Below are 12,341 nucleotides of genomic sequence, written 5' to 3'. Positions count from 1 at the left end.
ATTAACTGTACATCATGACTATGGACTATTTCCAGCCTTATCACACATTCTTGGTTTATGACCATACTAACTAGCTAAAGAATGAGAATATGGTGTCTCTATATTATAGATATCCTGTAATGTTGAACATTTTTTACAATAGCCATGTCTGTTTGTCTGGTTATTTGCTCTTGATATAAGGTGATAAAGTTGAGAGATAATACGAAAGCATTTTGTAATTCTACTACTAAACAGGGTTTGAGCTGTAGTCCAGGGAAAGCAGCACTAGCAGGAGTGATAAGGGAGAACAAAACTCTGCACACTACCACCTTAGAGGACCCGCGCTGCCCTCCTCTTTGCTTCCTGACATCAGTCACTAACAGTTGCATCCAGACTGCTGGAGGGGCGGAGCGCTGTCTGTGAGTTTGGCAGTGGGAGCTCCTGTGGGGACGGCCGGATCACTGTCCAAGCTCTCGGACATCTTGTCGCAAATTAGGTCAACGAGACGTTCAAAGGTCTGCTTCACGTTGATGTTGTCCTTGGCGCTGGTCTCAAAGAATTCAAAACCTTGGAAAGAGGGAGAGCAGGTAACATGAGAATAGGAAGAGACAGGGCCAACTAAGATAACAACATACATTACATATTTATGATTACATTTTTGGGAAAAGCTTTGACAGTTATTGAAAACAAAGCTGCTTCCATGGTGCAGTATTTTTGATGATATCCCAAAAGAGTTGAATGTTACTCCAAGACTTACCCAACTGTTCTGCCAGCAGTCTGCCATTGTCCACTGAGACCACTCTCTCCTCTTCCATATCACACTTATTTCCAGCCAGCACCACCTGTGCATTATCCCACGAGTAGGTTTTTATCTGGGTTGACCTGCACGCAATCAGAAACAAAAGCACCACAGTGAAATGCTGTTGCTGCGTTTGGAGTCAAGGACACGATGTAAGGTTTGTTCGCCATTTAGACCGGTCATAAACAGTGATTACATCACCTTGTGTTTGACATCATGTAATATTTGAGTCACTGATGGTAGCAGTGGAAAAGTGGGTCAACTGCCGGTCTGTGCTAAAACATGTAATCACTATTAATCAGATTTAGGTTATCATTAGGTATTTTCTAGCTATTTGACATTGATATTTGTCATACTTTTTATCCTGTCCTTTAGATTTGTTCTTTGGCTTCTGCCTACTTCTGATTGGAAAGCTATTAATTGGATGTCTTACAAACAGCCTGCTGGATATTGTAGTTACACCGGGTCTTAGTTAAGGTCACTGACAAGACATATGGGAAACACTGGTTTGTTACTAAATAATGGCTAACTATAGAGAAGATGCACACACCTTGCACATATGGATCATTATCTGAACTCTGTCTTCAGCCTGCCAGAAAAAGAATTCCCATCCCAAACAGGACAGCTAGATACTGTATATGAAATGAGGCATTGCCTGTACCATATACACTACACTTTATGTATGTGTTTATGTATGTATGTATGTATGTATGTATGTATGTATGTATGTATGTATTTACAGCTGTATGACATAATTTGCATTGTGAGCACACACATTCACATTAAGGGAACAAATATCTCCCGTGGTGTTGCAGTCTGACTAAAAGTAGGGCAGTGAACACACCACAGGCTGAAAACAGTAGAGAAAGAGCCAGTAAGAAAGAGAGGAAGAAACAACGAGTCAGAGAGAGAGAGAGAGAGAGAGAGAGAGAGAGAGAGAGAGCAGCAGCATGATGTTAGCACTCATCTCTTATAGTTCTGACGTTTGATAACGGTTCAGATGTGGGTCATTTTGACGCCAACTGCTGATAATGTTCACTGACAGAAAACCATTTGTATTCGTATCAAGTCTAACACAGCTACGCAGGCTATTAAACGTCTGTATTTACCAGTGGTTTTTATACAATTTAGCCCCAGGATAACAGAAGACAACATGAAAAAGTAAATGCTTTGAGATTGTTGCTGTAATTAAATGGTGTATGTATAGCGTAATTCATTTGCATGATTTCTTCTTCTGATTCCTATATTTGATGTCAGCATTACAATAGTTCCCTGTTTTGTCTCTGTCACTGGCAGGAAATGAGCACGTCATAAGCTTAATTCAGCCACAGTCGGCGAAGGAGCCGTTGCCATGGCAACATCTTTTTTTCTACAACCTTGTCACTAGGAACAAGGGAAAGAGAAAGTGGAATTAAAGCCTGTGGCAAAGGCAAAAAGAAGAATTTTGGTTATATGAAGGGTAAAAAAAAGCATCTTCCCATACAGTTGACTGATTTGTGCATTTTGTCTGGTAAGTAAGCTCACAGGTAACTCTCTGGGATTGTCTCTGCCAGCGACACACTTGGCTCTATTAATTAAGATACCCATCACAGACAGAGTTCAGACTGCAGTAGTCCATCAAAGTGTCAGACAGGCCTTAAAAGAATAATAGGTGTGTCTGGCTCCAACCTCTCTTAACAGGAGAGCATTGTTTTTCTTGCGTAGAATGACTGGAAATCTATTTAAATACAAAACAGGTTGACAATGTGAAGCATTTTAACACAATTCATGCTAATAATAAATAAATCCCAGTTGGACCTTTTTTTAAACATTTCATCCCCAATTAAAGAACACCAGGCTTTAAATATGTGCTCACTTTAAATGCAGCTAATGCAGATGTTTTAACCATGAAAGATGCTCCTAAAGCAGCTGCCAAGTGCTGCTACTGTAGCTAAGTGATGTGGGCTAAGTAGACACTGGCCTTAATAGTGATTGTCAGTTCTAAATGGATGCAATCCATGTGGCATTCAGCTCAAGTGTTAACTGCAAAAATATCACCATCTTATATCAAGTCTGTGTGAGTCATATCATGATTTCCTGCAGCTGAAACAGTAACATCATGAGAATATGATGATTTAGAAATATTTCCTCTCAAAATAAGCTCATTCTGTGCTCCCATAATCTCTTTGCACTGGCAGACAGAGATAACTGTAGGACAGCAGGGTGTAAATAAAATGGAAAATAACAGCTCTCACCACAACACCTGTGGAGAGTGAGGGTATAAGGAGAAACATCAGCAAACTGTAAATCAAAGCGCACATTTATCTCTAATTGTTTCACCAAAGCTTCTCGCTGTAGTGCCACACTGTTTGTTCCGATGAGAACGTGCTTGCTTCTAGAGCTAGAATCATAACCCAGAAACCTGGTTTCTGCAGCCAATTGAACATTGCCTACCAAGTTCTGTTTTAGACATAAATGAATCATCATAAATCACAGACATTTGGACTTGGCTCAGAGTTGCTCTTCAGCCTGCAGACGCTTGTGTGACTCATAAATGGACGAGAGTCATGACCTTGACAAGCTTCCCCTAGATCTCCAAGCCTCGGTGCACACTACATAACAACACTGTCAAATATCAGAGAGAAAGAGAGACATGTACCGTAGCTGTTAGGAGATAGGGATGCTAAGATTTGTCTTGGAAAAAGGACAAACAATGTACAATATTGAGTGTGCAGGACATCAACTGATTGCATCACAGCAACAAACAGGAAGCCCTTTTGATGTGTTGATCTGATGCTCATAACAATACAATATAACCCGCAGAAAGAAATAGGATGGGAGATGACATCTACATACAAACCCTGTCAAAAACAGACCAACATTGATTCCAAAGAGCTCAAAACGACTCACCAGTCCTGCACAGCGCCGAAGGACTCCTCATTGGTGATGTCGTACATTAGGATGAAGCCCATGGCCCCGCGGTAGTAGGCAGTGGTGATGGTCCTGTAGCGCTCCTGGCCTGCTGTGTCCTACACACAGACAACTTGATTTAGCCCTGCTGTTAGCCAGCTGACTGTTATTTATACTGTCAGGCTCAGCAACATTGACATGACCCTGCACAGTACATACTGTATATGCAAGTCCATAACTGTAAATGAGAAGCCACGTACATTATTAATCTGCAGCTATTTATACATGCTAATAGATTCTTCGGTTAAAATCTGAGCACAATTCAGGATCTACATTTTTACATCTACATTTACATATGGCTATGTTGGTTGTGTTTGTGATGTGGAAATAATCATTATTCTCACAGCCTCACTGGCTTTGCATTGATAAGATGCCAAAAACAGCAATTCAGTTTCGGCTGATGTGATTGATTCTCTCCTCTCCTCGATAAAATAATCGCTCAGCTGTGTTAAACACTCTGGAGTGCAGTATTGAGAGCTCAGCTCATGGCATGCATTTCTTAGAAAAAGGGCTAGAAATAGAGATAAAATGATTTCATTGGGAAACTGCTTGCTGTTCATGATAAGGCTGAAAAATTGCTCAAAGGCAAAGCAAGCGGGTGATTACACAGAATTCGAGGAGTATTGTACACAGATTACCCTGCAAACAAGCGCCAACTGCAGCCTTTGCTATGGAATGTCAATAAAAATGCTAATGGTTCCTGATGCAGACAGATGAAGCTCTTCTGTAGAGAGTGTGTCCATGAGGAGGGCAGAGAAAAGTGTGCTCAGGAATATTTTTGTTTGTTCAAAGATGTGTATACTTGTTATTTTATGATACGTTATATAATAATAAATCCCAATGATGTCCCTGCTGTTTATACTGTGTGTTTATTGCGCTGTTGTTCCACCCACAATACATGTTTTTGCAGGCTTCTGTGAATCATGATGGAGCACTTTTGGCTGCTCCACTTAGCTCGTGTTAAACAGAAGCTGGACAGGCAGCACTGGATTGAATTTGCCACTGTGGTTTTGCTTTCTGTCAGTCTGCACATAGCTGCAACAGTGTGCCTGTTATAGCCCGAGGACAGCTCTGACCTTCACTTCATAGAGACAGAGCTCGCAGCCTGCTGAGCTTCCACACACACCACAGCTAAGATCTTTTGTCGGTTTACAATAACACCAAAAATGCATATGAATGTGTGCATTTAAACAGCTAGTGTGTGTTGTATGAAAAGCAGCGTTTGTGGAGTGACATTCTCAACAGCAGAAAAGAACAAAGAATATGTTTCAACGATTTCTTTTTACTGTTACTGTGCATGCACCAAGTCATGATACAGTATGTACAAGTCCTCCTGTTTTAACCTCAGTCTTTTCTCTTGTCTGAATTCTGAGGCTCAGACATTTCAGTAGCCCAATGATTCTTGTTCAAGTACTTGACAATGACCTTTGCATTTCCAGGTTATTTCAGTGAGCTTGTTTTCGGTTAAAAAGATAGAGCAGGACAGGAAAAAAAAATGCTGAGTGCCGTAAATTGGAGCTCCGTAAAAAGCTTCGCTTTTGGTCTGCAGCTCACCAAAAATCAATCCAAAGAGCTGACTGCTTCAAGTAGAGAGGTAGTGAGCAGAGCCTGAACTCTTCTTCATTCAGTAAAGTGAGTTCCACTTTTTCACAAGGTTCATCTTGGCAACTCTCGGAGATGTGCTTCATTCACTTCAAGCCTAATACGACAACAGGGAAAACTTGGTGATGAATTTTGACGCTTTTATCTCTTAGCAGATCAGTGGTGCGACTACCACAATGAAATAAGCCAATAGCCTTCACCTAAAAGGACCACTTACTGTACGTCTCAGCTCTCTTTGAGCCCAATTAAAAAAGACATCCCAATCAACTGAATGCAAGGGCAATCCTTTTTCTCTCTGAATATGCTTGTCTTTGCTAATGATGAAAACACATTATCTAGATTAGCCACTGTCCAAATCTAGTTTTCATATCCTGCTAGAGGGCTTCTTCTTTGTCTCTTTATGTGGCTAGCAAATGACAAATTTATGGGGGGTGAGTAATTGCTGTAAAACATATCTGGTATGACAAGAGAGAGCAAAAACTCTGAAGGAAAGTTGCTATTTGGTGAAGCACACAAAAGAAAAATAGAAAAAAAAGAAGTAGAGAGAAAGAACTTTTACATATCTATCCATCACTATCTTAGAGGTATGACAAGACAATCTGCTTTAACAGCTCAGATGAACTCCTAATTAAACAGCCTCAGACACTCTTCAGTTTCCCACACATTCTGAGGAAAGTGTTGCTTCTGTGTTCTTCTCCGCTGTGTGCCAAACTAACACTTACTAGTCTCCTGTCAGTAATGTTGAGACTTCCATCTGTGTCCATACTTGAATGGAGTGTGGAGTGTTAAACAAATAAAACACAATACAGCAAGCTTTCTTCAATTAAAGCTTCAGGATGTGCCATATGCTCAAATTTAAATACTATATTATAAAATGCCTGAGTTAGGACAGTGAAAACATAACTTTATAAGTGAAATGGTATTTTTGTGTTTTAAATTGATCTTTTAAAAGATTGCTCGCGATGACATCAGTTCTTTATGATTTTTTATCTATCTAAACCTACAAAGCTGAATAGTGAAAGAAATAGGATCAGCTTCAAACATACAATCTATTCTTTGACTAAAGTATAAATAACATAATGAAAACAACAAAGGATCAAAAGGGAAATGTGTCCAAGCATACCAACTTGGTAGGATCATGCTTTCTTGGTATTACCAAGCAAGCATATGTCCTAAGAGACCTGCCCTGACTTAAATATAATTAATACATAGCTAATCCCGTGTGTAGAGGACTTTTTTTGTATGGCCAAGCATACAGCTATCAAGCCACAACCTATCACAGTCCTTGAAACATATCGATCTACAGAGAAAGATATGGGCAGGGGTCAGAAGAAAGTGGTCTCTGTGTATAGATGGACAGCCTTTTACAGACAGGAGTCACTCTGCAGGAACACAAAGACGGAGAGAAACAAGGGGGGCAGGGCATCTCTGAAGAGCCCCTACCCCCTTAGAGCTTTGGTAGCCCTCCAGGAGACCTTGAAGGACAACAGAAAACAGATTTCTTCCATACATTAACTATGTTTCAACATGAATATGCTCTCAATATAACTGTATGAAATGGACATGGTTGGCATGGCAGAAGAAACTTTGATATGAAAGGAAAGCCACAGTTACAGCTTGTTGTACATTGCGGCTTTGTAGTCTAGAAATGTGTTTTCTTCCTACTATAAATTACAAATTACAATCATTACAGCATATGCAAATTCTATATAGAGTTTGGCTTCTAAATTAATGGGGAAAAAGCAGGTCCTTCAAGAGCAACAGCAAATACGTAAGTAATCGTCTTGTGTTGTGTCAGCCAAGAAGTACAGGATAAGCAGAAATAACATTTTTGATAGCTATATTCCATTTGTTTCATCTGGTTTGGTCAGGAATCCAACATTTTGTGGCTCCCTTCTAAATGTTTAATGCTTGGATGTTAATATTTCATACCCAGATCTGCAGTTTGATCCTCTTGTCATTCTTGTACACAGTCTTTACTTTGAAGTCTATGCCCACTGTGCTGACGAAGGCCGAAGTGAAGGCGTCGTCGGCGTAACGGAACAGGAAAGACGTTTTGCCCACGCTGCTGTTGCCGATGATTAGTAGTTTGAACATGTAGTCAAAGTTTTGGTCTCCTCCCTCTCCCTTCCCTTTTACATCCTGAGTGGCAGCCATCTGCAAAACAAAAAGAGAGACGCTGAAAAGAATGCATTAAGAGCTTCACCTTGAGTTACTATGAAGCTTATCCAAGCTGGGACACACAGAAGATTTGACCCATCTTATAAAAAACTGATTATTTGTTTTTCAGTTGACTCTCAATGTTGTATGCAGAGTCCAGTACAAGCTTGCTGTACAGGCCACAGATCAGAGGTGACATAAGGCTGTGTCAGGCAAAACCAGCATGACTAACGCAGCAAGCTGTTGTATTGATGAGTATTAGATAACCAGGATTTTAAAAAGCTGACTTTGTCTTCTCTTAAGCCAAAATGATTACTTTAATGAAACTAAAGGATAATTATAATTGATGTCAATACTGTAATTACCTAAAGAGATAATCAATACAATTCAGATACACTGCTTTTTATTTAGCCTACTTGGCAAAAATACACCCATATTGTATTTGAATAAAACATGTCAAACTACAATTTAACATCCCAGTTAAATTGTTAACAGTTCCGAGTGTGATGTTTTGATTTTATATTTAAAAAGCTTTCCTACTAGAAATACGATCAAATGTCACCAGCATTAGATCTTCTTCCATATTAAAACTGCCATAGCCTACTGTTGTACAATAGAAATCTATCTTTTAACTTAAAAACGCATCTACACAGAGCATTTACATGCAAGCTGTCAGCAGGCAACGACCTAGGAGGACAAGCTGCTACGAGCAAGATGTCAAGAGCACAGTCATTTTTGCTCCAAGGTGAATGTTTTGACAAAGCTGCGATTATATGTCAAACATGGGCAGCCGAGCTCTCCTTGTAGCCTACCCAGTTATAAAAGATGCCGGACCTCGATCCTGCACATCCTGCACGGGGTTTCTGTTCGCTTCCGTGTATGAATAAAAAAAAAAAAACCTCCGAGGCAGTATTTGGAAGGACATCGCTTTCAAAATATCTGTGTAATGCTGGGATTTACACACACCAAGATAAAACCAACGATCTGATATGAAATTACACGATGTAGTTGAGCATGGAGCTGCATGCCAGCTAATGCTAGACGAGCAATTCTGGGCAGGAGGTCATTTTATGTATTAATGAAATTCTTCCACATAACTGTTAATAAATTAAACTAACAAAACGCGTTGAGGACATTGTGTGAACAAACCTGTTTTGAAGACCTTGGCTCTATCTGTATCTGCCCCTGTATTGCAGAATACGGTTTTTGTATTTGTGTCTAATGCAGGCGTAGATTTTCTTCCCCTCTCTGTGTCTCTCTTTCTGTTTCGAGCGCCGACCAATTTCAGCACCTGGGAGCTGTCCCCTCCTCCGCTTCGCATTTGGCACGCGCCCCTGAGCTGACGAGGCTGGCTCGCGTGAGACGAGCACGAGCAAAGGGAAAGTGCGTGTCATGCGTGTCTCTGGCGTCACCGAAAGGGTCAAGAAGATGGGGGTTGTAGTTTTTGCACGGTATCGGCGCAGAAGCGGAGGATGGCATCAAAAGTCGAGATTCGACTACATTACTCAGCATGCAGCGCTCCACAGCTGTCAGCAGCTGTGTGGAAGCAGAGGAAAACGCGTTGTAGTTCGTTCTTTAATAGGCATCAGACATCGCCTACAGACGCTCCCCATCGTCCAAGAGAAAGACTGCACTTACACAGGAAACCTTTGTTCAGCCTCACTGCTCAGTAGGCTACACACATAGGCTATATATGTGCCGGTTTCAGCGTTGGATGATCTCTCCCTCTTCCTCTCTCTTCATAATGAGCTTAATTAGCTTAATAATAAAAATCAATCATGCATCTTACCTTCCCATACAAGTCCATTTTTGTCTGTTTTAAAATAAGCTCCCAGCTGGACAGTAGCCTATATGTTTTTCTTTCTATTTTTCAGGAAGCAAATATAATGGGCTCTCCTTTTGCGTCACTCGCGGTCTGTCTTGCTGCCGTCCCCCCGCCCATGCAGCCAGCTCCGCTTCAGAGAACAAGCGGCTGAGCAAATAAGAGAGGTCTGAGTGGTGATGAATATTGTTATTGTGGGCCTTTTCAATGGGAGCAAGTGCAGGATGAGGCCGCGGCGGAAGTGAAAGAAAATGGGCATCTTTGCAATTTTAATCACATCGGCCCTCGTTTAGACTTATATTAGTGTACCTGCATAATTAATTTGAGAGATGTAAATGTGAAACTGTACCATTGTCATAACGAGGTGAGGACCAATTGGCTCATACCAGCAATTATTCTCTTGTATTCTTACCGGTGTTAACTAGGCTATCTTATGTTACTCATCTCACACCGGGATGTTAGTAGGATTAGACCACCGTGCGCAAAGAAGCACCAGACAGACACAATTGTTAACAGACATTACATAAGCGTGGACTACTCGAATACAAATTCTGGCTCTAGCTGGCATGAGCCTTGTTTCGGCCAGTTAGCATACATTTGATAGGACGAGTATGAAGTTATAGGGCGGGATGTGGTGCTGACTCTCCTTTGACTGGAGGATCTGTGTGAGCAGGCTGCTGAGTGCGCAGCAGAGGGGCGGGTCAGGTAAACTGCACAAACATATTTGTTTTCACAGATTGTGTGTTAGAACTATACAGTCTATGTTAAGAAGTTATGAAATGTACCAAATCTGTTCGCTACATGTGTGTATCATGCTCGTAAGTAGGTCAATTAGTCATTCGTTCGTTTACTTTTGATTATTTTGCACCGTTGTTGTCCAAAATCAGAAATCCTAAAAAATGTGTTTGCGTGTTTGAAAGTTTAAAAGCAGTTTAAATGTATAGTGGTGTTGACATAACATTTAATGAACGGACCTGTTGTTTCAGACATGTTTCAAACCATGACCTTAGCTTGGTAAACAACTTTTCTAGAAGGTTTCTATATAAGAAAGGCCTCCATGGCACCACCTGCTGTTGGACAATTGCCCTGGTGATATTTTTGTCGAATGGAGACCGTTTGGTTATTTTTATCCTGAAAAACTTTACACAATTTTAAGGTCAAAGCTTTGCAAAAATTGTTAAATGAAATTCAAGAGTTTGAAATATCCTGATGACAAATGTTTTACATAATTGTAAATGACAAATGTCTAAATGTATACTCCAATAATAAAATTTTCATAAAAGCATAGACATTAGGAAAGATATTCTTTAAACCTAGATGGTGACTGGTTTCTTTACGTAAGTGTCTGACCAAAAACATTACAGAACATTTTAGAGGTTAACCGATAAATTGGTTTCAGCCAGTATCGGTTCCTGTGTATATTGTAACGGCCGACAGGATGCCATTGTGTTGACTGTTCTGCACGGCAGTGCAAAGCATCATGGGACTAGGTTATTAGTGTTGTTTAAGTGTTTAGTTTAAGTGGCAAAATTATGTTCTATTAGTGTTTTTGTTATGCATTTACGTTACCTAGGTTTTAGTCCTGATAATGTGCTCATGTTTATTCAGGGGAAACTGCTGGCATGAGTGGAACAAAGCTACTGCAAGTCCGAGCTGGGAACCAGGAGCTGTCACACAAGTTCTGGCTAGCCTACATCCAGGACCCATGCATTATTGGGCTGGACTTGTTGGCCAGCTGGGGTGCCTGTGTCAATGTTGCAAGGGCTGTCATTACTCTTGGCACAGAGACCATTGCACTTCGGTGCGGTCGGGGGTAGAAGAGGCCCAGAGCCCAACGGGCCGATCATCCGGCAGCCGCTGTCAAATGGGCACCAAGCCTCTGTGTGCCATCGCCCACCATCAACACGGCCACCACCAGCACGCCAACTACCAGCACGACCACTACCAGCGTGCCTATTATCAGCACTCCCACCATCAGCGGCCCTGCCCAGCCACAGCTTGCTCCTGTCCCAACCAAAGAGCCGGTCGTCCCTGACTGAGTTGGCGGAGGCCATGCACGACCTGTGGCAACGCAGCAGCGACGGTCTCGACCCGCTGCAGCGCCTGCAGTTGAAACACCTCCTTGATGACTATATGGATATCTTTGCTGCCAGGGATGAAGACTGCAGGCAGACAGGGCTGGTCCAGCATGCTATTGAGACCTGTGATGCCCAGCGGCTGGCCCTCACTACGCGTCAGGTGGCAGAGGATAAAATCCGGGAGATGGTTGCCGCTGGGATAATTGAGCCCTCCAACAGTCCATGGGCAGCGCCAGTTGTCCTAGTGAGGAAGAAGAACGGAAGTTGGCGGTTCTGTATGGACTACCAACGCCTTAATAGCGTCACCAAGAAGGACTCTTACCCACTTCTTCGCATCGATGATGCTCTGGACTACATCGCAGGGTCCAGCTGGTTCAGCTCCCTCGACCTGCGCAGTGGCTACTGGCAGGTAGAACTGGCCCCAGAAGCAAGACCAAAGACTGCCTTCACCATTGGGCAGGGACTGTGGCAGTTCTGCGTCATGCCGTTTGGGCTCTGCAATGCCCCGGCTACATTTGAACGACTGATGGAGAGGGTGCTGGCAAACGTGCCCCGGAGTCGTTGTGTTGTGTAGCTCGATGATCTGCTGGTGCACGCCAACAATTTCGACAAAGCACTGTCCAACCTGCATGAGGTCTTTACTGCTATCCGTCAGGCCGGGCTGCGGCTAAACTCTACAAAGTGTTGCCTGCTGACAAGGGAGACAAAGTTTCTGGGTCATGTGATCAACGCTTCTGGTGTAGCCACTGACCCGGAAAAGGTGGCTGCCGTCCAGGATTGGCCAAACCCTGCCAATGCCAGCGAACTAAAGAGCTTCCTGGGTCTGGAATCATACTACCACCGTTTTGTCCGAGACTTTGCCACCATTGCCAGCCCACTCAACCGCCTGACTGACCTGGGCCGCCCGTTCATCTGGGATGACGCATGTGCTACAGCCTTCACTCGACTCAGG

At 42.4% G+C, this 12,341-nt stretch overlaps 1 protein-coding gene across 1 annotated transcript; it reads right to left on the bottom strand.

Annotated features, from left to right (window-relative positions):
- Positions 1-199: 199 nt before the first annotated feature.
- On the bottom strand, positions 200-9,296 carry rab3c (RAB3C, member RAS oncogene family). The gene is made up of 5 exons (XM_028577764.1): positions 9,279-9,296; positions 7,262-7,486; positions 3,668-3,786; positions 737-861; positions 200-546 (listed from the first exon to the last, which is right to left on the bottom strand). The coding sequence occupies exons 1-5, from the start codon at positions 9,294-9,296 to the stop codon at positions 356-358; spliced, it is 678 nt and encodes a 225-aa protein (XP_028433565.1). The 3' UTR covers positions 200-355.
- Between the last annotated feature and the right edge of the window lie 3,045 nt (positions 9,297-12,341).

Source organism: Perca flavescens, chromosome 5 (assembly GCF_004354835.1).
Source record: "Perca flavescens isolate YP-PL-M2 chromosome 5, PFLA_1.0, whole genome shotgun sequence".
NCBI lineage: Eukaryota > Metazoa > Chordata > Actinopteri > Perciformes > Percidae > Perca > Perca flavescens.
The sequence above is the reverse complement of the archived record's forward strand: the minus strand, read 5'-3'. Positions and strand labels throughout refer to the sequence as shown.